The sequence below is a fragment of the Gobio gobio genome (genome assembly GCF_949357685.1).
Source record: "Gobio gobio genome assembly, chromosome: 22".
Classification (NCBI taxonomy): domain Eukaryota; kingdom Metazoa; phylum Chordata; class Actinopteri; order Cypriniformes; family Gobionidae; genus Gobio; species Gobio gobio.
In genome coordinates, this window is record NC_137118.1 from 32,802,915 (window position 1) to 32,830,062 (window position 27,148).

The window sequence follows — 27,148 nt, forward strand, 5'->3', positions numbered from 1 at the left end:
CGCTTTGAAAAATTATTGTAGAGCCACTGTAGTGAGATGGACTTTGTAACGACGTTTTTAGTGCCTTTTATGGGTCTTGTGAGTGTAAATGTACTGAATGTCAATGGAGGCCTTTCTCAGCCATCAGCTTTCAACAAAAATATCTTCATTTGTGTTCCGAAGATGAACGAATGTCTTACGGGTGTCGAACGACCTGAGGGTGAGTAATTAATGACATAATTTTCATTTTTGGGTGAACTAACCCTTTAAGGTACATTTTGTAATTCACTCCAGTTCACTGTGCTAAACTGTGATGTTCCTTAAACCATGATCAAAATTGTCAAATTAAACTCAGTTACCATTTCAGAACAATAATTAATATCAAGAATTATACACTGCTGTTCTAGTGTTAACCCAGCTGCAAGTACACTGAAGTTTTGCTTCAGAATCTGTTAAACTTTTGAGTTTAATATGTTAATAAACATTGTTTAGCTTTACTACCCCCCCCCCCCCTCTTTTTTGCAGTCCTCTATACTTGATTTACCGAGAGGTAATCAAGGTTTAATACTTTGACATTTTACTAATGCAATTGTTAAATTACTTTCAAGTAAGTGGGAAGTTCCTATGAAATTTTCATGTAACAACACTGATGGTACACAACATTTACCCTAACGATTACACTTTATATTAAGTGGACAGTTACTGAGGAGTTACCATGTAAGTACACTGTAAATACAGTGTTTCACAGAAGTTTGGGTTTTGCATAATACACAGTAATTATGAACATTTTACACTTTATATTAAGTGGACAGTTCCTGAGGAGTTACCACTTAAGTACACTGTAAATACAGTGTTGCACAGATGTTTGGGTTTTGCATAATACACAGTAATTATGAACATTTTACAATTTATATTAAGTGGACAGTTCCTGAGGAGTAACCATGTAAGTACACTGTAAATACAGTGTTGCACAGAAGTTTGGGTTTTGCATAATACACAGTAATTATGAACATTTTACACTTTATATTAAGTGGACAGTTCCTGAGGAGTTACCATGTAAGTACACTGTAAATACAGTGTTGCACAGATGTTTGGGTTTTGCATAATACACAGTAATAATGAACATTTTACACTTTATATTAAGTGGACAGTTCCTGAGGAGTTACCATGTAAGTACACTGTAAATACAGTGTTGCACAGAAGTTTGGGTTTTGCATAATACACAGTAATTATGAACATTTTACACTTTATATTAAGTGGACAGTTCCTGAGGAGTTACCATGTAAGTACACTGTAAATACAGTGTTGCACAGAAGTTTGGGTTTTGCATAATACACAGTAATTATGAACATTTTACACTTTATATTAAGTGGACAGTTCCTGAGGAGTTACCATGTAAGTACACTGTAAATACAGTGTTGCACAGAAGTTTGGGTTTTGCATAATACACAGTAATTATGAACATTTTACACTATATATTAAGTGGACAGTTCCTGAGGAGTTACCATGTAAGTACACTGTAAATACAGTGTTTTAAATAATACAGTAAGGATGACCTTTTTAGACTTTATATTGTTTACCTTTCCTTAGGTGTTACCATGTAAGTACACTGTAATTCAACATTAGTCCTGCTAGTCATAAATACATGGTATGACCAGGGATCACTTGATTAAATACATATTGTTGTTACAAAATGTAGTTACATAATTCCTGTTACACGTGTACTTACTGAAGTGAAAAAAGTGTTGTTACCAATGTGCTGTTACACATTTGTACTTACGCATACCATTCCGTTAGTTGTTACATAATGTGTAGGTACACAAATATTACAGCTGTAGATACTATGTACCAGTGTGTACTTACGCTGTAGTTACATACTATGTACACATGTAGTTACCATGTAAGTTCACAGGTATTAGGGCCACTTAATATAAAGTGGGACCGGAGATCACAACAACTGTTGGTGTGTTTTGGTTCAGCTAAGAAGGGATTGCCTGCGTCTACCCAGACAATCAGTAACTGGATTGTCCAGGCGATTACCATGGCCTACCAGGTGCGCAGTTTGCCTTCACCTGTGGCCGTGAGGGCTCATTACACCAGAGGCATGGCCTCTTCGGTGGCCCTTCTTTCTGGGGTCCCCTTGCAGGATATCTGCGAGGCGGCCGGGTGGGCTACCCCACACACTTTTATCAGGTTCTATAGCCTGGATCTCCCTACGACGCCTGGTGCTAGGGTGCTCCAGTCCTAGCTGTGCCCGGTCTCCGGCTTCACACTAGGGCAGGTGCTACCCTTCGGTGTGTCCTAGTGGGTACTCGTTCCCCAAAGCGTCGTTCCGATGCAGTGCGAGTTCCCTCGAAAGGGAACTGCTCGGGTTATGTATATAACCCTTGTTCCCTGAGAAGGGGAACGAGCACTGCATCCCGACGCCACACCTCGGAGCGCATGCTTCAGAGCAATTACTACCGCCATTACGTTCCAGCTCCCCTTTTATACTTCCGGGTATGCCGTCACGATGACATCACGCACGCCAATCGGATTGGCCTAGTTGGCATTCTGGTTTCAGATTCGCTGATGCTAAGGGAGCATCCCAAAAGCGTCGTTCCGATCCAGTGCTCGTTCCCCTTCTCAGGGAACAAGGGTTATATACATAACCCGAGCAGTTTTGCAGTGTGTAATTTAACCCAATTTGTGCTTTTCTACCCAGGTCATAGACAGCATGAATGCGGTGTCGGTGAGTGAAATCACCATGAATCAAGATTTCATTGAAAAAGACAATATTTCCATTGCATCTTATTTCTATATCAGTGGTTTTTCTGGTATACCTCACATGAGATATTATATATTTCTGTTTTTTGTCTACATTATTACTGTGCTTGGAAACTCCTGCCTCATGTTTGTTATCGTTACGGACAGAAATCTTCACACTCCTAAATATATCGCTGTCTTTAATTTATCACTGACAGACATTTGTGAGAGTACCGCTGTAATCCCTCAGCTACTGGACACATTTTTGTTTGGGAATCAGTGGATCTTGTATGGATTGTGTTTGTACAATATGTTCTCTGTTTATTTATTTCTCACAATAAAGTCACTAATTCTAACTATTTTGTCCTTTTGACAGATTGGTAGCTATTTGTTTACCACTGAGGTATCATATGATTGTGACCCATAGATCAATGCTTGTTATAATTGGTGCTTCGTGGATACTGGCACTGTTGCTAACAATCACTGGAGCAATTTTCCTGAGCCGACTTTCTTTCTGCAAAGTTATTGTCACTGTTAACAGTTTCTACTGTGATCATGGACCTATATATCGTTCTGCGTGTAACAATAATTTCCCAAATTCTGTTATTGCCAATTTGTTTCCAGCAATAATCATTGGCTTCCCAGTGTTTTTCATTATCTTTTCATATACATGCATATCTGTGACATTGTTCAGAATCACAACCCCACAAGACCGTCAAAGAGCCACAAAGGCATGTACTGCTCATTTAATATTAGTTGCTATATTCTATGTTGCCATCACGTTTACATATGCATTTTGGTCCTTTATTAACACTAACACAAGGATCATTAATCTCTCTCTGACCTCTGCACTTCCTCCAATGCTTAACCCTATAATCTACACATTCATGACAGAGGAGTTCATGGTGTCTGCGAAAAGACTTCTTAAAAGACGATTCATATTCCCATCTCGGAAATAAATCTCTTTTTTTCAATTTTAATAACATTAATAATAGTGGTTTTTCATTTGTGGATTGTGGATGTGGATTTCTTCATGCTTTTAACAGTAATTGTTTCATTATTTGTTATTTTAGAATGCATTACAACAATTCAATATCAGGTATCAAAATGTCAGCTTCATCTGAACATATATACACTGTTAGACATTTATAAGAGATTTTACAGTAACTTACTGGCAACACTGTTGCCAGTAAGTTACTGTATTTGAGATTTACAGTACAATAACCGCATTTCAGTTTACAGTAACTACATGTTACTGTAATTTTGTAATACAGTACCGTTACTGTAAACCTTGGTTAACAGTGCATTAATCCTAATCCTATTCAATCATTAATACTTACTGAATTACATTAATTCTTATACATTAATCTATCCTACAGAAGTAATCCAAACAGACAATTATTATGAAATATACAATTCTTTATTTAAAACATTTTAAGTGCTTTAACTTAAACATGTAAATGTGTGGAAAAAGTTCACTTTAAAACATCCTCGAATCAAATCTTTTCAGAAAATCATGTATAAAAGTAATCAGAGTGCATTCAATATCACTTATTTTACATTTAATTTACATTTATGCATTTGGCAGACGACTTGCATTGCATTCAAGATACACATTTTACATTTTGTCAGTTCTTGCTTTCCCTGGGAATTGAACCCATGACCTTGCTAGTGCCACACACTGTTTGAGCTACAATTTTAAAAACTCTGCAGAAAATAGTTGGTAGAATACTGTAAATAGTTGGTTGAAGAATACTGTAACTTTGGTGCAAAATACACATACATGAATAAAATATAAACAAAGAGCAAATTAATTCTGAAACAAGTTATTACAACACAACACAAACACAAGTTTCATGTCTGTACCGATCTGTGCCATCTTCCACATTGGATGATTTCAAACAGGAACCAGGATTCTGCTCCATTATGGCAATAAGTCCCTCTAGATAAGAATGATATGAAGTTAGTCATACAATTTGAGTATACACAAACTTTTTACACTGTTGGAATTTAATAAAGAATAATAATCCCATTACAATTCATCATAATGGTAAAATACTATTTTATAGACAGTTAACACTTTGAGGTACACCTAGCTAAACGTATGCTGTCTAGTCTAATCCAGTCCTACAATGCCTTCATGAAGATGTGAAATGAAATGTTCAGTTTTTGTTTTATCTGGTGATTCAATGTTATGAATATTTTGAAGAATGTACTTTGTAGTTATGCTGAACCTGATTGCATATTAGAGAGGTGTCTCTGTTATTTAGCTTAACAAAATTGATATTGAGTAAAAAACTAAAGAAAACTGTCAGTACATAATAGTAGCAGCAGCACAAACTACATGCTCCAAAAAAGTAATATTACTGAATCACCTCAACATGATTTCACAAACTATTTAATCAAAAACAACAATGTAACCTTTTATTGCAGGATGGATTACATGTATACTGCATTAGCTTTAGTAAGGTATCCTCAAACTTAATGCTACATTCACACGGGGCACCGGCGTTAACGCTTCTCATTTACTTTGAATGGGTGACGTCATGCGTTGCTGAACTGAATTGTCGGTTCCATCGCGCGCGTCGCTTTACTCACGTTGCAAGCGGCAGAAGTTGAAAGGTGTGTTCGACATCAGCTGTGGCCGGATGCAACCAATCGGCGAGAGTAGCCGCGTGCAGGCGGGGAGGAGCTGCAAACGGAGACGTGAAGTCTGACACTTTCTGCTTCCCGCAGTGACGCTCTCGCTGTGTTTGCACACTTTATCAGCTGAAGTGAAATAAATGCAATATTTGTCAATACACAGATGTTTCAGAGACATTTTTTGTCATGTAATACTTTATGCACTGCTTAATACAGCGTGTGTTTGTACAAGAATAAAGTTAACATACAAGCCTAAACTATCAATGAAGTGGGGGTCTACGTTTTTCATGTTTTATTTTGATAAACATGACAATATAATGTCGCAACTACATGAAAAGAGGTTTAACTGTTATAAAAAAACAGATTTGTGCGCATTAGAGGAACTGAAGGTTTTAGAATAAACACGAAACACATGTGATCGCTGTCATGCGGAGAATCTGGCCAATCGTGGAACAGCTCTGTCATCATCAAAGTCCGTGCAGTCGCTCTGGAGAAACTGCACCGGCTGTATTAGTGGCTGCTCTCGAATCGCTCTCGCGGTACTTTGATGCCATACGTCACGGTCACGTGGCGTTGGCACTGTCTCAAGTCAGACAACATTTCTAACCGGCATGACGCCCTGTGTGAATGCAGCGTAAGTGTCTGTGTACATTACATATCCTATTAAAAAAGTGTCTCACCTAGTCCAAGTTTTTCCATTCAAACTCCATTAGGTGGCGAAGGAAGGATGACACTCTGTTGTTGATTACAGTTGTCTTCCTGTTCACAACTTCCCCGGTCTTCCGACTCACTCCGGTTTTGGTGGTGCATCTTGTTCCCTCCTCTGGGTTTTTCCTCACGAAAAAAACTTAAAGCAAGAGAAAATTAAGAGAATAAAGATATTTTAAATTTCATCACCCTTAGTGCCTTTGCTTTAAATGTTTTTGGAAACACTTTAGAATAATGGTCCGTCATTAAACAGATAGTTCACCAAAAAAAAAAAGAAGTAAATTCTGTCATTTACTCGCCCTGTTGTTAAACCTTAAAAAGAATGCCTAAACCTTTTAAAGAATGTTTGTAACCAGACAATTGTGAGGCACCATTCACTTCCATAGTAGGAAAAAATTACTATAGAAGTGAATGGTGCCTCAATCTGTTAGGTTACAAACATTCTTCATCTTCTTTTGTGTTCAGAAATGTATTCAGGTTTGCACTTGAGCAACATTATTCTAAAGTTTTGCCATGTTTTTTTTTTCATAAATTATATTTCATCTGCCAAAATCATCCAAAAATTGTCCAGGACTGCTTAAATTCCAGAAAATAAAATTATAATCTGTCAGTCCTGGATTATTTTAGTATAATATAATTTATGAAAAAAAAAACATGGTATTTGGCTAGTTACAGCTAAAAAGAGGTGGAAAAACTAAATAATTTTGTGGGTTTAGTTACCCTTTAAACAGACCCGACTAAAACATACAAGAAAAACTTTGAATTATCAGTAATATGTGGAGAAACAAAGAGTAACGTTACTTACCGAGTTCCAGTGTCGCACAGCACAGGCAGGCTCCTGGTATTCTTATCTAAAATGTAAAATAAATAATGTCAATCCAAATGTAAACTTTGCTTGTTAACGACATTATTTTTGCAACTAGTGGCCAACGCTAATTTACTAACTAACGTCGTCCTAATGTATGCTTAATATGCTCGATAAACAAAATCTTCATTGTATTTATAAAGTTAATTCTATAAACTCACTAACGTTAAGTCTTTTTAAAAATAAAACGTTAGGTTTATGTTACCTCAGTTTTAGTACCAAAGCTGAAGCAATTGATAACCTAACGTTATGTAAAGTATGTTGTCCGGGCCGTGAGATCTCTCCTCGGGCAAAACTTACAATGCTGGCTGCACTGGTTCCTAATCTAATTCAATAAACTCACTAACGTTAAGTCTTTTTAAAAATAAAACGTTAGGTTTATGTTACCTCAGTTTTAGTACCAAAGCTGAAGCAATTGATAACCTAACGTTATGTAAAGTATGTTGTCCGGGCCGTGAGATCTCTCCTCGGGCAAAACTTACAACGCTGGCTGCACTGGTTCCTAATCTAATTCAATAAACTCACTAACGTTAAGTCTTTTTAAAAATAAAACGTTAGGTTTATGTTACCTCAGTTTTAGTACCAAAGCTGAAGCAAATGATAACCTAACGTTATGTAAAGTATGTTGTCCGGGCCGGGAGCTCGGGCAGTAACGTTACACACGACGCTGGCTGCACTGGTTCCTAATCTAATTCAATAAACTAATTTTTTTTTAAATAAAACGTTAGGTTTGCCTCAGTTGTTAGCAGCAAAGTTTAAGAAAATGATAACCTAACGTTATGTAAAGTATGTTGTCCGGACTGTGAGCTCTCTCCTCGGGCAAAACTTACAACGCTGCACCGGTTCCTAATCTAATTCAATAAATTCATAAAACGTTAGGTTTACCTCAGTTTTTACTACCAATGCTGACAAGCTAAAATTGGGGTGCAGACAACCGCGGCTAGTACAAATCACACTTACCTTGCTTGTTTGCCGTTCTCACGGGGGATGAAAAATCTTTGCAGGGTGTCCGGACACAGCTCATATGTTCTCTGGAACCGTGAACTCTCTCCTCGGGTAAAACTTTCAACGCTGCACTGATGGTTCCTAATATAAATCTAAAGCAAATCCTGTCGATCCCAATTGTGCCAAATAGGCCGTTGTGGTAAATACAGTATTATACTTTATTTTTTTAAAATACAGGAAATCACTGTATTTGGTCTTTGACGTCATAGAAAATACCCATGATGCAACAGGAATTACAGTTATTTACTGTAAAGAGAATTTACAGTATTATACTGGGTGATATATAGTAAATAACTGTACAAATTACAGAAATGTCTAACAGTGTATCTGAACATAGAACATATATCTGAACTTTGATCAAAATGACATTACTGATGTGCCAATGTGATCTCATTAGAATACGTGTCTATTTTTATGTAAAGTGTGGTTCTACAACACATACATTTACTTGCGTTTTCATACACGTACAATATTGACATATTTACAGCATTAAAAACGTAAAATATTTCAAATTAATAAGTCAAATTTAAGACTTTTAAAGACCTTTTTAAGACCATTATGAATTAAATTTAAGACCTATATCACACAATAAAAAACGTATAAAAGGAAATGCAGAATCACAAAATTACTTGCAAAGCAAATTAATTTATTCAAATTGAACAAAGTATTAATAAACTTGCACTTCCTCAGAGCTCAATCCCACCAGGATTTCACTATATAATATAATATAATATAATATAATATAATATAATATAATATAATATAATATAATATAATATATAAAATATAAAATATAATATAAAATATTTTTTGTGAGATTAAAATGACTGATTTTGTGGTGGTCATTTCCAGAAATTTGTGAAAAAAAATTGTGTTTCTTTTTTTTTTTTTTTTTCATAATTAGGATGCCACATTTACCATATCTCTATGTTAGATTCACAATAGTCACACATGGCAATAAAACAAACAAAATGTATGAATCTTGTTTGGTTTTACAAAAAAAAGGCTGGTCCAGTTGTGTGCTATCTAGCTTTAATAACATGATCGCTTAGGGTGGGAAATATGACCAAAAAGTAAACCACAGCAAAAAGCAATTGCTTAATATAGATAAAAAGTTCTCAAGTAATCAAGTAAATGGTCAGTAATAAAATACTACTGCTACTGTTTGTTGTTGTTGTTTGTTTGTTTAACATTAACGACACAGACAGGAACGGGTATAGACGGGTATAGGCTTCATTTTACTAAGAGACGGGATGATTGCACTCACCAATGGACGAGGAGGGCGGACTAGGCATTCAGTGATGTAATGCCCGGGTGTTTCACAGTAGAGGCATAGGTTCTGGGTCAGCCATCTCCGCCGCTCAGCCATAGACAGACGGGAGTTCTCGAACTGCATGGGTTCGTGGGCTGGTTCTGGAGGGCTGACAGGCTCTGGCCGGTGGAGGGATGGAATGCATAGCGGCTGGCCCCGGTGTTCTTCCATACACGACTGCATACGAGTGGCGAAATGGATGGAGAGTTGAATGAACCGTTCAAGCCCGATGGTGTCCTCGTATGCAGCGAGATGCAACCGCACCCGAGGATCCAAACCTTGACAGTAAGTGGTCAGTAGAGACTGTTCGTTCCATCCACTGAAAGCGGCGAGGGTGTGAAAATGGAGGGCATACTCATTAACAGACTTCATATCTTGTTTTAAATGATAGAGTTGCTCGCCAACTGCTGAATCTCACAAGGGTTTTCCGAAGACCTCCTTTAAGTGGCTGATGAAGCTGGAGAGAGAGTGGGTAAGCGGAATATTCTGAGACCATAGTGGTTCCGCCCATCGAAGGGCTTTGTCAGACAGTTGGGAGATGATGAAGGCCACTTTGGATCGCTCGGTGGGGTCCAGGTGCAGTTGCATCTCCAGGACCAGCGAGCATTGGAGAAGGAATCCGTTGCAATCCTCCGCCGAGCCAGAGAAGGGCGCCAGTTTGGCCATGGGACTGGCATTCACCGGTGGTGAAAGAGAAACGGTGTCTATGTCGGAAGTGATCGCTGGTTATGGTGAAGGTGCGGGAGGAGTGGTGGTGAGAGTGTCAACCAACTCCTGAAATGAATCTGGGGCACTCATTCTGGCACTCTGTTGTGTTGGTCCGGTCTTCTGTTATAATACAGAGAGACGGAGAACAGGTGAATGAAATATAAACAGTTTATTGAGTGTCCAGAGTGCAGAGTGGATCAGGTGAGCAGTCAGAGTGATGAATGGCAGGGTAATGCAGATAACTGGATGAAAATACTCAATATCTTTCGTAGGAGAACCAGGTGAACAGAACACAGAAGCCAGTGAGACAATGGAGACAGGAGACGAGGACTAGGACTAGGACTAGGACTAGGACTAGGACTAGGACTAGGAGACACACTGGAGACGAGGAAGCAGGTAAGTAGCACGGGAGAGTCCTTGAGGTAAGCAAACAGGTTAGCGTTGTGCAAACGAGACCGGACAGTGATAGTGTGAGAGCGTGGGGCTTAAGTGCAGGCAGTGATGAGGTGATGATGAGCTGCAGGTGTGAGTGATCAGTACTCGGGAGATGCTGTGCGTGGTGCTTGGGAGGGGGTGGAGCCTGGCGTGCTTGTAACATATTCGTCATCTGTAGTATATAAGTTTTGTTCCCACCCATTAATACCTTTGCAGATACTGACACTGGCGTTCACAGTTGACGATCCTGACGTTCCTTAGCGATCGATTGATGGTCCTACATAAAGTTGAAACGTTAATAATGTTAAATGCTACAGTGGTGTTTTAAGTCCATGTCAGCCTATCATTCTGAGTGTTCATTGAGCGTTGCGGCAACAGACGCGAGTTTCTACTTGTCACAAATGAGCTTAATCTCACGTTTCAGATTTCAGAAGCATGCAGTCCTCTCCTCGTGGATTTCTTTCGTTTCGATTTGTTTCAGCAATCACTTTCATTAGGACTCTCTTGCCCTGTTTTCAAAGACACGGCTGCCATTTTCATCACCATTCTGGCATCATCACTACATCAGCATTCATCTCAGTGATATGTATATGTTTATGCATTTCTGATGTTGATTGGGTGTCCCATTTTACTCCTCTGCTCTTTTCGCATACAGCAATGTCAATTTTATGTCGCAAGCAGGTCTGTACAGAGCAGTCTCACGCATTAGTATGAGACACTTGATCGTGTGACTCGTTTGTCATTGCTTGTTTGTGTCATAATCTAACCATAATGCCTCGTAAATGATTTGCTTAACACAGATTACTGTTAATGATTGCATTTTGTTTTAGAAAAGCCCAAAGTAGAACAGAATGGCACAGCATTTAGCCTTCTAAATGTAATTTTCCCCATGATGCAAGGAAACCTCAAACATCAGAATCAGAATCAGAAAGAGCTTTATTGCCAAGTGTGCTTGCACACACAAGGAATTTTTCTTGCTGCTGAAGCTTCCAGTGCACATATACAATACAAACACAACACAAGCAGGGGTTTTAAAGCAACATGTATCCAGACCACTACAGCATTAATCGGGGCTTCACGATTAACTGAAGAAGTTAAGCTGGAATCGCACATTGGTTCAGTGTTGAGATCGCTAAATTATGCTAATATGCACCGACATCAGCGCATTGATCTGTTCGCATTAAAGGCACAACACGTACGTTTTTGAATCCAGAGAAATTAGCTATTTCAAACAGGATATGGACCGCGTCAATGCGTCCCCGCAATGACATACCCGCATTACCCTCCATGTCCAGTTTATTTTGTAGAAACCATGAAAACACCCAAGACTCTAATATTTTATGTGTTTTATTAGGTGAGCAGCTGTTTGGATGCATTCATTGACAGAAATGAATGCTATTTGTTATATAGCTCAACACAGTTAGTCTTTTCGTTTTAAATCTTGTTTTCATAATATACAGCGAGTACCATGTTTTAAAATTAAGTTAAGTCTGGCTCAGCATAAACAGACCATATATAGTAGTAATTGTGTGCTTGTGTCTTCATGTCACTCCAGTAAATATATATCTACCTGTGTTTTATTAGCTACTGTGATATCTGCATGCCTTTGTCTATTTTCGGAACTAAAGAATATAGTGTTTCGCCTCACTTGGACGTTCTGTGCTAGGGCACCCCTGGTTTAACCTGACAAGCCAGACCCACATCAAGATTAGCAGGGAATTCACACGGAATCCATCGCACTCTGCCATTTTGAAAGACCGTTGTTCACCAGCTTCTTTGTTTTCAAGTAGCACGCGGAACCGCCGCAACTCTACCGTCATTATGCAAAGCCCACCCACAGACTCTATACACGATGTGATTGGCCTGACTAGAGTTTGGTTTTTCCAGCTCGCAAGCCAACGGAGAGTTGCTAGACGCCCTGGCTGCAAATTATAGTTGCTGCTGCTAGGGTGTGTAAGGCCCGCTAAAATCTCGTTCCAAGGAAGGTAACGAGCTGCGGTTGAATTCGGTCACTGCACGTTCGTGTTTCAGCTGGGCAAAATGAATTTGATTATAATATTCTTTATCTGACGCCATTCACACAATAGTCCATTTTACAATCTGAGATAATTATTCATTCCAGAGTAAATCAGAATAGGTCCAAAATGTAACAATTTATTTACAGTCAGGTAAATGTATAATGCCAATTACATAATAGACAGAAATCTCTTTCAAATGGAAACACAAATTCTGCTTATGGTTACACTTAAAATAGTCTCGAATGGATGTATGTGATGATAAACTTAAATACTTAATTATACTCGGCATGTATAGAATGTTACCTGAGAGAGAGAGAGAGAGAGAGAGAGAGAGAGAGGAAGGAGAGCCAAAGAGCAGGCCCTAACCAGAGAAAATCAGAGGATAAAAAGAGACAAAGCTACCGTTGTGATCTTCTTCCTTTTCCCTGATGTCACCAAACTCAAATATGACCCATTCAAAACTAACCAATCAGACCAAAACGTGAGACGTTTGAAACTAACCAATCAGACCAAGCTTCTCCCACTGTACTAAATGTGTGACAAACATTTGGTCTGCAGGCCTTCCTTTGTCCTTAGAAATTCCAAATGGCCCTTCTGATGAGGTTAAGGTGGGGGTTGACCACAGTAGAGTGTTTTTCAAATAGCTTGGGTAAAATGGGGGTTGTCAACAGTAAAGCAAATGTATTATTTTCAACCTTACAATTTCCCCATTTGGCACCGTTGGCCACAATCATTGAGTCCAAAGGTGGCACAGTCCACGAAGATATGCTTTCTGTTGTGTGAAGATGTCATTCTTCAGACTTCTCATCCAGACTTGTTGCAAAAGCAGCTGATCAGTTTTTGTTCTCCTTGCAGCCCTGCATGAGAACTTCAACAAATGGTGTTGCACCCATCATTGATATGCAAAACGTCCATTGAATACTTCACACTTCGAGAACAGTCACTGACGATGAGAGCAAACCCTTGTTCCTCTTTTTGAGGTAGGACACAGGAGTGAACTTTTGCTGCAGGTATTCTGTGATTTAAAAGATCATTTGGCACAACAAAGAGCAAAAGCATACATGGCATTTTTCATTGGTCAGAAGTTTGATGTGGTCAGATTAAAATAGTCTCTGGCAATAAGCCCTTAAATCGATATACTTAATAAAGTGGTCAAGGTTGAGGATAAAAGAAGATCCCACAAGCTTGTACATTGTTTCTGGAAACATTTAAATAAAATGCATTATAACAAAACATTCATTGTTGATTTTAAACCCCCCTTTTCATGAAGAGTATTAGCAAAATATTCAGTGTAACCAAATACAGAAATTCAAATGAATTCATGTCCAAGACCATTGTTACAAGTAATAGGCCATAAGGTGAACTAGGAAAAAGTGTCTAGAAAGTGATTTTTGTTCCCACACCTGGGCACTACTTTTTTAATGCATTTTTGCATAGACAACACCCTTTTGGACTTTATGTTAAAAGTTCTCCACAAAATATCCTGCAGTTTTTTTGTCACAATCCATAAATGTATATAATTGGGAATTGAAGAAAAAAAAAAAACGAAAATCTTATACTGCTGGTTTTGCTTGTAACTATATTTTTTATTAATTTTAGCAACACAAAATATCTCTCAAACTGACATTTATAAATGCACCTTAACATTTAATACTGACATTGGAGCATTACTATACTCAAGTGTGAATGTAGACCATAAAATATGACAAATTTGTAGAAAATACTCTTGAACTTAACAGATTGGCACCAAGCTAAATTAAACATACACATTGAACACATTGCAAAACTGTGATGTTTTATACATCAAACATTTTCAGAAGGCACTGTGTAGTCACAGAAAGATAAAAAGAAGAAGCACACTTTGGCCCAAGTTGGCTGAAATTACTCAAAATGCTTCCTTGCCCCTATAATTTTGGGAAAATTCCACAATAGATTAATTACAGCACAAAATCAGCCTAAACTATGACAGCACGTCTTTACTCCTCAGTATGATTGCCCTCATTAGTAAGTCACTTTGGATAAAAGCGTCTGCTAAATGACTAAATGTATCATCCCTATCACTACCATCAGAGCCATCATCCCATGTAGCTCTTTCCTCTGTTTCCTGGAAAACATTTGCACAATTTTGGCACCAACATAAATCAGTACAAGACAGCCTTGCAGACAACAGGAACATCTTCCGGTCTCACATTTGCCTTGCTTGCAATGCCATACACGTGGCACACATATTTGCAAAGTATTTCAAAAGTAGACTGGTCCAGGTTAAAACTGCTACCTAAATTTGTAAATGCAGCCAGGTATTCCTCTTTCTCGCAAGCAACAGAAAAGGTCTTATTTTTGCCTTTGCCATAAAAGGCGCTTGTAGAGTCACAGCCTGAGAAGGTATGGATCCCAATAAGTGCTGAACACACACTGGTGCCAAGAGCGTTTGACACCTTTGCTAAATCAATGATCCTTGTTTTGTTGCCAACCCCGTGAAAAAATACAACATGGTAAGTCTGACTGCAGACTTAAAGCAATCACTGTCTTTAATCACCAGCAGCTCTATGTGACCGTTCTAGATTTTTAATACTCATTTCCGGATACTGGTCAATCACAAAGTCTATCCGTGTACAGTTGTGCTTCAGAGCAAGCTTGACTATGTACTGCAGTATGGTGTCGGCGAGCTCTCCGAAGGTACTTGGTTTGGACCGAATGGCTTGAATGACTGCCATGCCATCGAAGAGAATAGCTCCAGCTGCCGGAACTTTGTCAACTAAACAGTCTCCACCTTTAGTTTCCAATAAATCCATAAGAACTGATTTCAGCCATCAGCACTGGCTAAAGGATATGACACAGTTCCCAAGGAGTAGGACAGAATTTCCCGCAGGTCTATCTTTCTACTTTGACCCATGACGAGTAGTCTGGAGAATAGCTTCTTGTCGGCACGCAGAATCACTTCCTTGCCTGCTGCAGATTTCTTCTTTGTCTTTGCTTGATCACTGAAGGTCTTTAGTTTTTGTGTTTCGATGGGAGCAAATATGTCAACTGATGGTGATAACATGGTCCATACACTCTTTGACAGCGTTTTCCCCCTTTTCCAAAGCTGCGAGCAAATCCCTCATGATTTCTTCAGCTGCGACTGTCCCAGAGCTAAGACACACAATGCCATCTTGGTGTGTGTCAAAAGGATTCAGCATGGAATCTAGGGTGGAAATTATTCTGGTCTCATCTTTTTCATCAGCATGAATTCGTGTGCTGTCAAGGTCTTTTCATTTCCTTATATCAGGAGATTTACCTGCCATTGCCTCACATTGTCTTGCAAAGGCTTCCCTTTCATGTTGCGACAATATCCAGCGATGTACTGCAGCTCAATTCTGTATAAGCCCTGTCCAACCACCCTTTGTCTTGGAATCTCTGTTGCATGTTTGCTCAATGACCTGGTCACAAGCAATCGAGGCAAATCCATGGACACTTTGGCGTTGGACAGTCCACTGGCCTGTTAAACTGCAACCCCACTTTGGGGCTCACAGCTGAAAACGACCTACCTGAATTAAAACAATTATAGCTCCTGAGAACAGTGTGCTACAGGCACAATTAAGGTATCTTTGGAAAGAAGACACTTGGGACTCTACTAAAAAGCAATCAGAGTTGATAATTCTTAAACAGATAAAAAATTATAATAGTTGAAATGCCTCAAAAATTATTTGCACTACACAGAATGTTGTATTATTTCATGTAAAAATATATGAAAATAGACCTGGAGGAATCCAGTTCAGTTATGGATTGAAAGCCACACGACTTATCAGTTTATATTTCAAGTTTGAGGAAGATATAATGAAAAATGTGGTTCCTGCAAGCTTTTTTCCAAGACTATGTCTGTTCCATTTCTCCCTCCGCCTGCTTGAGGCACATCCCCAGAAATGACATCTCCCAACTAAAACAATTGCAGTTGCTGAACAATTTGCACTACATGCACAATTTAGACATCTTTAAAAAGAAGACACTTTACAGTTTATTACCCAAACATTAAAGTAGAAAAAAACTTAGAAAGACAAACAGTTATAGAAGTTGAAGTGTCTTGAAGATGATTTGTGCTACAATGAACACTTTATTATTTGATGTAAAAATATATGAAAATAAGCCTGGAGGAATCCAGTTAGTTAATGAATTGAAAGGCAAAAGTCTCATCAGTTTATATTTAAAATTTGACGAAGATATCATGAAAAATGGGGTTCCTGCATGCTTTTTTCTAAGAATATGTCCAGGTGCCAAGAAACCTACAGGAGACTTGATAACCTAATGTTATGAAGTGTACTGCAAGCTGTTTTAGCCATCATATATGATGCTTGAATGCTTTTTCAACTATAAAATAATAGGCAGAACCATAAGACTTTGTATTAGTGATTTATTTGTACAACAGAACTTATAAAAATATAATAAAAATGAAATATTAATAAAAAAGAGCTAAACTTCTTTGCAACTGAAAATACAACAAGTAATATAAGTATAATAACTATAAATATAACTAGTAATATAAATAACAATATAATATAAATATATAGCTATAAAAACACACACAATTTGCAAATGTAAAAAAAAAAAAACATTTACTGGCCTTTTACTGGCGGATTCAGGTCTACAACAGCAAGTGCAGATCTTGAAGAATCTGAAAGCGTTCTTCTCTTTTCTGCTGGTTGGCTGGTGCTTGGATGCCATAGCTCATCTGAAGACTCAACCTGATGCCTGTAGAATGGCAAGGAAAGGAATGAGAATTAGCACTGCATGTCCTATTTCTGTATAGTTTGCCCATTCAATCAACAATCACACTGTCATCATTCACTCTAATTACAGGCCATCCCATGAACAATGAAACTGATGGGCAGTCGGTTAGACAGCATTCATATTGACGGCGGCCCATACATTCTCACACAGCCCAAGCATCAATCTAACGGCCGGCTATACAGTGAGCATTCATATTGACGGCGGCCCATACATTCGCACACAGTCCTACAATCAATATAATGGCCGGTGAAACAGTGAGCATTCAACAATCACACAGATGGTCGGCCGTCCAGAACTTTTCTTTTTTCGTCAATTTGTTTTTGTAGCACAGGGGAAAAAAATGCATTTTATATATTATATATATATATATTTTTTTTTCTGTGTGTGCTAGAAAAAATGCTAAATATCAGTATATGTATAATCTATACTGGTATATTGTAATTTTTCTAGCACACAGGAAAAACATAAAATAAATACAGTCTCAATATATATATATATATATATATATATATATAAACAATTACATGTGTTATATATATATATATGTTTTATTTACACACACATGGGGAAAAATTATATATACTTTTTCCCCATGTGTGCTAGGAAAAATGCAAAATATCAGCATATGTATAATGCATACTGGTATATTGCATTTTTTCTAGCACACAGAAACAATAAAATACATACATTCTCACACACATTCTCAATATACATAAACAACTACACATAGCAACTCACCGGTATGTTATTGGATCAACTTCTCTGTCAACAAGCACCGTCACCGCTGTGTTCACTCTCCTTTTTCACATCGCTGCTTCGAGTGAGCTCAAATAAAGCATCTTCAGCACAATAAAAACTTCTTTTGACGATCCATTGGATAATACATTCCGTCCAGTTAGTAAGATTAGCAAACAGTTACTACAAAGAGACCTCTGTTTGTTTACTAGCGCGTTAGCTTTTAGCTGTCAGATGGGGGGTGTCAGGCTCGCAGCATCTCGTCGGAGATAGCGCCACATTGGCACATTCAGATGAATAAATATTCACGCCCATGTGACAAACATACACATGCAAGGTCTCGTTGGAATCGTGTGCTCATTGGCTACATTTTCTGTCAGTCATGACGATTCAATGCTTTTATTGGCTCCAGATAAACAGACATTATCATTGGATGAGCACGTCATGACATCAGATAAAACGATCGCTATGGTTGGATATTTTTGACTATATCGCGGCTATCTTTGCATGTTTTTGAGTGGGGTTAGTTGGATTTTGTTCGTAACATTCTAAGCTTTAAACCCATGCCACTTTATTCTACCGGGAGACTGTTTTTGGTGCATTATTTTATTGCATAACAGTCTAGTATGATACTTCGCTCCGCAGAAATGCAATGTAAACAAAGGATTAACCATCAATATTACACCGTTATTGTTTCGTTGGATTAAAATGCTCTATGGGATGTTATTCAGTGGACCCTCACCTTTCCATTCGTTCTGGAATTGTTTGCAATGGATGCGTGTGTGGCTCGTAATTAGGACACTAAAGGTATGTACTCTGTTTTTATTTATAAAATCGTTGATGTGTATTGCTTACATTGATGCAAAAATACAGCCGTTATAAGCTTTTCAATGAAAAACAGTGGTCTGTCCTCGATGCTTGAGGTTTAGACCTTTAGAATGATATATAGTTTGTCAAGATTAATGATGTTTTTTTACGTTAAATCTATTAACAAACATTACACTCGTGCTAAAAATAGCGCTTCAACCCGTGCACGCGCTCATGAAGCTTATCAGGTTAATACATAGCTCACTGTGGCAAGAAGGATGTGTGAGGGGCAAATTTACCATTTCCAGCCAGTATGAAGGTAAATACCTAGCATAATTGACACGATTGTATGCAAAAAACCATGCCATCATCAAGCGCACTGTTGACAGGTAAGCTGCCAGTCCGATTCTCGTGTTGCTCTCACAAACAGAAGGAGTATCTGTACCATGTCAATGTATGAACTCCAGAATGCAAACGTTGGGTTTTCTGCACTTCTTCTTTTCACAAAGTCTTCATAGTTTGAACTCATTTTGTCAAATTTCTAATTTGCACACAGAACATCCATTGTTCTGTCCTGAAATGCACATTTGAGCTCATTGATTACATCCTTACACTCATCTCTCTCCTCTGGTGGCAAAGAGTCTAAGAATATGTGAAGTCTGATGCGTTGCAGACTCTCATAAAGAAGTTTGAGTGCCCTCATGCTGCAGTTGTAGTGATGACCACTGATCACTCCATTGATGGATCCTGGGGCAACAACTTCTGACTCAATGAGTATGTCTTGCAGTCCTGCATCTCCAAACCTTTTTCCCAGAATGCCCAGGTAGGTCATGCATGTGTGAAATTCACCTAGTCTAATCACTATACGCTGAGTAAAATCATCATCTTTCCAGCGGATTTGCTGTGCTTTGGCATATATAGCTTGGTCAAAAACTAACACTATATGGTCCAGTTCTAGATGATCAACAATTTGGACACTTCACTTCAGAATTGTGTTGACTGTTGACATTTCTGTCGGTGAAGCCTCAATGACAGGAAGATAATATAGTGCTGACTTTTGCAGAGTGCTATCACCTTGAAGCAATGTATGGAAACCTGTCCAGCTTGGGATTGTGCATCTTTTAGCATCCATGGACTTTACAAAAACATATGCCAGTTCAGTTTGTGCAGCAGACACAGTGTTCAATTTGTATGCATCTATCTGTAATGGATAACTTTCATGATGAAACAAGTTCTGTGGTCCTTGTCTTTTAGACTGATGGTACTGTTCTACAGGGATGCTAGGGGGTGCTTTGAATGAGGAAACTCCCTTCTGTAGTGGAATATCAACATAATGGGCCATTGTTGGTTCCTCAGTTGCACCAATAATCCAGGAAATCAGATTGTACAGTTCAAGAGACACAACTGATTTTGCTGCACTCACATTTAAATCATCTGATGTGGGTGGCCACGGGCATGCCGTACCAGGAGAGTCACATAGAAGCATCTTTAATATCAATGCCGCACTATAAAGTGTCCTTGTGTCCTCTGTAGCATTGACAGAGGCCATTGAAATTCGTCTTTGCGGACCAGCTGTTGTACTTGCCATGTTTTCGCTGTCACTTTGGCTAGTTACCTCAGTTGACTCTGTTGTTTCTGTACCTGATGGATGAGGTAGCATGTCTATTAGCTAATCTGCAGACAGTGTCTCAACAAAAACCAGCTCACTGATGTTGTGCTTGCTTACACCAGCTGGGGGAAATCATGGGTCAACCTCCTCTTCAATTTATCCTGCCTGAAACAAAGATACAATGAAAAATTATCACAACGGTATAAATAAAGATATATTAATACTGAAAACAAATAAGTTAACATACACTGTATCAGCTTCTACACATTATAAAATATGATTATCATTGTTATAAATATTAGGGTTGTGTGTCGGCAAGAATCTGGCCATACGATACACATCACGATACAGGGGTTGCAATACGATATATTGCGATACTGTAAGCAAGGCGGAGTGTGACGTAATTTTGGCTTTCGTTACAGACAAGGTACAGAAGAGATTCTAGTACGCTCATTTTTACCTCCTTGTAAAAGTTTTCAGCATATGACGGAAGCCTTCACTCTCTACGACACTGAGAGTGTGCATATTTTTGCAAATTAAATAAAGTACTGACTGAGTTATTTTGATTGCACGCGTTGAGGTTGGTGGTAACTTTGATGTGTGAACTCGCTCCAGAGTGAGTTGAAGGGGATCCTTTCTTTTCTCTACTCTGTTATCCGTACATCAGAATGGTGCCTCATTATGTGCGCTCTCAGATTTGTTGTGTTCCTAGAATATTTGACATTGCAGATTTTACGCACTGCAAAATTTGTGTCAATCTCTTTTGTACCTTGTCTGTAACGAAAGCCGAAATTACGCCACACTTCTGCTTTGTACACAGAAGTGGGAGCTGGAACTATTCTTTCATCCCCCATTACTAGCAGCGAACTATAATCATCTGGCTAATGTTAACATTAGTGATGTGCCGTTATTAAGTTCAGAGATAAAACTGCTATCTAGCAGATACAGTATAGCCAAACAAAATATTGCGATACTCACATGTATCGATATTTTTTGACACCCCTAATAAATATATATGTTGCATAAAAGCTGCTAAAGAAACTCATGGTATTCAAATTACCTGTAGTTTGAGGCATCAAGATCATTTTTTTTTCACAAGATTTAAAAAGATCCTTCTTAGCTGCATCTGTCACAATCACCAGTGAGAGTGCCCCTGATTACCACCTGAGGGCCCTCCACCGCGGACTGTCACTCCATCACAAACTACATTACCCATAATCCTTTGCCCGGACTCATCATCACTCATTATTTGCACCTGTGTCTCATCACCTCATTACCCCATTACCCCAGCCTATATAAACCATGTTCACTCTTTCATTCACTGCGAAGTCTTGTTTGTTGTATTACTGCATTTCTGCAATTCTGAGCGTTTTCCCTGGTTTCATGTCTCTGGTTTTGGATTTCTTGCCTGTTCCGTGGATTACCCGTTTGCCTGTCTCTCCTGTCTTGTTTGCTTAATTGGACTGATTACTTGTTATGACCCCTTGCCTGTTTGTTTACTACGAGTGTGGATTATCCTTTAATAAAGCTGCGTTTCGATCCTCAACCTCTGTCTCGGAGCAGTACGTTACAGAATCATTGTCAGCACCTCTTGGTTTACGATTATTCTATGGCGGATGATCCTCCCACAGAAGATCTTGTAGCTGGCATCAAAGGTAGGATAATTTCTGAAAGAAAACATTAAAAATGGAAAATATATTATTTTGTGTGCCATAACTATTTCACCATGGATTCTACTTAAAATATAGTAGAAATAGTAGAAAATCCAAAGCAATGGACCAAGCAAATTGTGAAGATTTTTTTTTTAAATGTATTTTTCAGAAAGAAAATTCAATGGAAATAAAAAATGTTCTAGTTTCTTTTACTTTCACAAACCACTACACTTTATCATATTGAATTTCTGTGTAGTCAAGACTGTTTACAGTCAAACGGAAAATAAACAAACTATGTAGTAGTGTTACATTTCGTTGACAAATGTGCACATTTATGCCAGGTAATTGTTTATGAACTAATGCTGATGAATAGCTAAAGACAATGTTTAATTTAAGATGTTTATATAGTAATCAGTTGTAACAATGCATATTTTATCTCCCTCATCTGAACTTGAAAGAGGAGCTGAAACTGCAATAGTAAGGCATTTCAAAATTAGACTAAATGTGTACTTCGAGCTTGTTTATAATTAAGTCACGCATTATATACATGATTTTGATTACACAAACTGTATTTAATTTCATTCCCATTTCATTCATAATCAGGAGGAAATACTGAGAATATTATTTGACACATTATTCAATAAAGTATCAGGGTTATAATAGTTCACTAAAACCATAAAAAAAACTTAATTACTTGAAATGAAATAAATGTTAACTAAAATTGTAAAAAATTAACTTAAACTTATTTGAAGCTTTAGCTTAACCTGATATACTAACAAAAACAGAAATACAACCTTATAAAAACTATATTCAAAGTGATGAGCTTTTTCGTGAATTTTTGCACTTGAACAGTCCAAAACACTGTAAAAATTCTGACATTCAAGTAACAGTCAGTTATGTAATGCTTAAATGCTCAATTAATGCATTACAATTTAAATAAACTCAGATTTTAGGAGACTAAATCTACTGTAGATCGACTAAAACAAAAAAATTCAGGTGACTAAAATAATGACTAAAACTAAAAGGCATTTTAATCAAAAGACTTAAGACTAAATTAAAATTGTTGTAAAATTGCAATGTTGGTGGTCAATGCTTTACTTTTGAAATGTGTAAAAATGCGTGGGAATTATTTATTATTATTTGATAATGCAATATAACAACTCACTGTTCTTCTGAGGTCCCAGTAAGTGTTGCAGTAGAGTTTGTCTAGAACCTGGTGTACTGTCTGTAACAGGACTTGTGGTATCGCACCTCCAGAGACACACAGTCTTTGTCTCAAATATGCACGAGAATGCTAGTGTCTTCTTTCATCCCAGCAGCTTTCAGCAATTGGCCTGTAATTAATAAAACATTTATTTTAAATACATTTATAAATAAAAACCATCAAGTAAAAACTATGTTAACACTTAAACAATAATTGGTGTTCTGACACTGTATGCAAAACAACGCTGACTGTACAATATTAAATAAAAAAATAATGTAATTGTAATTAAAAGTTAGCCATGGTACCCAGCATATGACATACAACTTTATAAAACGTGTGTGTGTGTGTGTGCGTGTGTGTGTGTGTGTTGTTGTTTTTTTCTTACCTGCTAACAACGTTTCTGCCTGTGAAAGATGGTCCTTCTGGCATTTGCCTGCAACAGTAATGTACTTGTCCGTTTTCTTACAAATTATGCACAAGGCAGGAAGCACAGGACCTGCACAAGCTGCTGGCAGGCCCGTGCTGGACCTTAGTTTCTTTGTCAGACATTCAATTGTTGAGGTACTACTACCCGATGACTGACATCTTGAGCTTCAGCACCCTGCGTGACCCATTTCTCGGCCGCATCCAACCGCTTTTTATCAATGAAACACCTGTAGCAAGTGGAGTGAAACCCAGCGTCTTCGGGAACATTGTCAAACTCGTTTTCTAGTCAAGTCAAGTCAACTTTATTTATATAGCGCTTTTAACAATGTAGATTGTTTCAAAGCAGCTTTACAGTGTTAAACAGGAAAATAATGCAGCATAATTTTAATCAGCTGTATAGCCATTCTGGAAACATTTCAAGTATCATACAGTGACAGTGTGGGCGTTAGATCAATAATTCGATCAGTAATTTAGTTTAAATGGTTAATTTAGTTTAAATTTTTCAACTAAACATCGAAATTAATCTAAATAATAATGTCCCCAACTGAGCACGCCAAGCCAGAGGCAACAGTGGCAAGGAAACCAAAACCCCATTAGGAGACCTAATGGAGAAAAATAAACCTTGGGAGAAACCAGGCTCAGTCGGGGTGCCAGTTCTCCTCTGGCCAATTAACAAACAGCGTATTATTATTATTATTCTGGCAGCTTTACAGCTCGGAGGTCATAATAGATCAGAATATTCGAGGGACCGGGGGCAACATGCTGGAGACAGGTTTATTGAGGATGATGTTGAATAAATAATTATTAAAGTGCAATATTCGAATGATCGGAGGCAACACGCTGGAGACGGGTTTATTGAGGATGACATATCGATTTAAGTATTATTTAATTGTAATATTCGAACAATCTGAGTCAACACGCCGGAGACGGGTTTATTGAGATGCCGTGTCGATGAGGCAGTTGCAGGGGGAGTCTAATCACGGCCTCTGCAGACACTTCGGGGTCCTGTGTTGGTCTTCTCTGGGTGCAGGTCCACCATCTGAACTGGATACGGCCTGGATCCGGCTGACTGCAGTAAACCTCGGGATAAAACAGAGAGACTATCATTAGCGTAGATGCCATTCTTCTGATGATGTAACGAGTACATCAGGTGTTATGGGAAGTGTTCCCGGTTCCGGCTGACCTAGTTAATGCAGCCTAACAATCATTTAATTGAAAAAGTGATTTTATGTGTATGCCACAGTAAAGAGATGTGTTTTTAGTCTAGATTCTAAGCAGTATTTGTATGTTCCCTTTCGAAAGGGAACTCTCGCTGCGTCAGCTGATGCTACGGGGAAAGCCTCCAGCGTGACAGGTGTCTGAAGCTACTATCGAATCACGTCAATCCTATTGACCGGCGACAGCCCATGACGTCATCAACATGCGACCCGGAAGTATATAAGGGGTTCAGAGGTTCACACACTCTATGCGTTTTTTGCCTGGGAGAGGAGCATGCACAAGCAGTTCTTGAGGGTTCTGCTTGTGCAAACTGTGAGAGTTTTCCGCTGAGAACTCTCCGCTCTCGTTTGGCCCTCTTCTCAAGGGAAGGGGACGCTTCATCTGGTGCCACCGATGTGAGTCCCGCTCGTGCTGAGGCGGAGTGGCGACGCACATCGTGGGGCTCCCAGATGGAGCTCGCCGATCGTCTGGAGAGAGGTGTTGTTCTAACAGACGATCTAGCGGCTGACTACGGTGAGCTGCAGGTGGACGTGGAGAACCGGAGTTCACAGGGCGTACATCGACACGGAGAGCTCCAACTCTGCCATCCAGACCGCTGAAGGCGACTTCGCGGTTGAATGGCAGAGCGTACGCGGCAGCAGGTGAGGCTGGTGCGACCCTGCACACGAAGCTGTCCCCTGAGGCGGTGGCTGAGTTGCGCCGCACCACAGACTTGGCTCTCCGGGCCACTAAACAAACTGCTGCCGCGATCGGGCGATCGATGGCGGCGATGGTGGCCACGGAGAGGCATCTGTGGCTGAGCTTGGCTGACATCGGGGAGAAAGAGAAGAGCTTTCTCCTCGATTCACCAGTTTCGCCCACTGAACTTTTCGGCACCTCCGTGGAGGCGGTGGTCGGAAAGTTCAGGGAGGCAAAGGCGCGCTCAGCCGCGTTTAAAACCTGTATACCGCTGAGGTCTGCGTCCACACCCAGGCAGGCGGGACATCACGGCTTGAGGGCCGTAGGATGGACCAGAGGGTGAGCGTCTCCTCTCGTGCCCCTCCTCCGGTGAGGAGTAGGACACAGAGGAGATGCCAGTCCCGCAGGAAAAGGGTTTTAAGGGAGGTGATCCAGGACAAACGCGCTCAGCGTTGGCGATGGATCACCTCTTCTGAGGGGATTTCAATCCTACCCTACCCTCTCCCTTTTTCCTTTTTAATGCCTTTTTAATACATTTTTAACATCATTTTATGTCTTTTAATTCCCAGGAGCTTCTTACATCAGGCCTGAGGCGGGCCGATGATGAGTAGAACGTTGTTCTGACGGCCCGCTTTAGCTTGGTTAGTGAGAGCGCCGCTTTCAGGCATGCAAGGGCGGTAGAACATAGCGGTGATAGCTGCTTGGTGAGTCTTCGCTCTACGTGCCGCAGGTGAGAGTGGTCATTTTTGTGTGAAACACTAAAAAATGTATTTCTTACAGACCTCCATTCCCTGTTGGAGTATGGGGATTTTGAGACGGAGCTAACTGGAGTTTTCCCCTGTAGGTGGCTTATGACAGCACCAGGAGCTGGGCTGTTAGGTTTAGGGTGTGTTGGCTTTCCCTTGGCGGGCAAGTTATCGCGGGGCAGGCCACCGCTCTTGGTATCATATGTATGTAATTAGGGCCTCCTCTCATGGTGAGAGTGGTGTTTAGGCCGCCGCTCTTTTCTTTGAAATGTTTGCGGAGTACTAAGCGGTAGGACGCCCTTCTGGGAGAATGGAGTGTTTTTCTACCGCTTAGGGTTTTTACTACGTGTCTTCGGTTTCCCTAAGCCACCGCAGGTTAGAGTAGTTTGTCTCTGTTAGAGTGTGTTTACTAGAGACTGACACTGGAGCTTCAGTTGGGCATGTGGCCTAGGCTATGTGGATGAGGGAGGTGCATTGCTGAGGCGCTGTCACCTCTGGCTGTTCACTACGTGATTCTGAGCCCTTTTTTCCCATCCCTGTGTATGTCAGCCTCCTCTCATTTGAGAGTTGTTTGGTCAAAGCAGCCAGTTTTTACTAAATATCTGGCAGATACGTTGGCTATTGTAAGACTCGTTTACAGCTTGTAGGCTTTACAAGCCACCCTGAGGATGGGTCCCCATAGCAGTGCAATGGGTAGTTATTAGTCAGCCAGTGGTCTAACTGTCAAGGGTTTCATAGCAGTCCGTTGTAAACTTGCTACCAGGTGGTAGGCCTCACCAGGCCTCCTTGGAGGCGAGTTCCTGAGTGGGATAATCGGGGAGCTAGCATGGCTTGCTATCAGGTAGTAGGCCTCATCAGGCCTCCTTGAGGGCGAGGGCCGATGTGTGACAT

At 39.5% G+C, this 27,148-nt stretch overlaps 1 protein-coding gene and 1 long non-coding RNA gene across 2 annotated transcripts; one reads left to right on the forward strand and one right to left on the reverse strand.

The window, feature by feature from the left end:
* Window positions 1-2,725: 2,725 nt before the first annotated feature.
* Window positions 2,726-3,683, forward strand: LOC307119012 (olfactory receptor 13C2-like; the record flags this gene model as incomplete). The annotated part of the gene is given in 2 exon segments (XM_079804973.1): window positions 2,726-3,091; window positions 3,093-3,683. Coding segments are annotated over 2 exon segments (957 nt in total).
* Window positions 3,684-4,127: 444 nt separating this feature from the next.
* On the reverse strand, window positions 4,128-8,336 carry LOC307118562. Its single transcript, XR_013815556.1, has 5 exons — window positions 7,901-8,336; window positions 6,881-6,926; window positions 6,048-6,214; window positions 5,323-5,493; window positions 4,128-4,666 (listed from the first exon to the last, which is right to left on the reverse strand). It is a non-coding gene; the product is annotated as an uncharacterized lncRNA (long non-coding RNA).
* Between the last annotated feature and the right edge of the window lie 18,812 nt (window positions 8,337-27,148).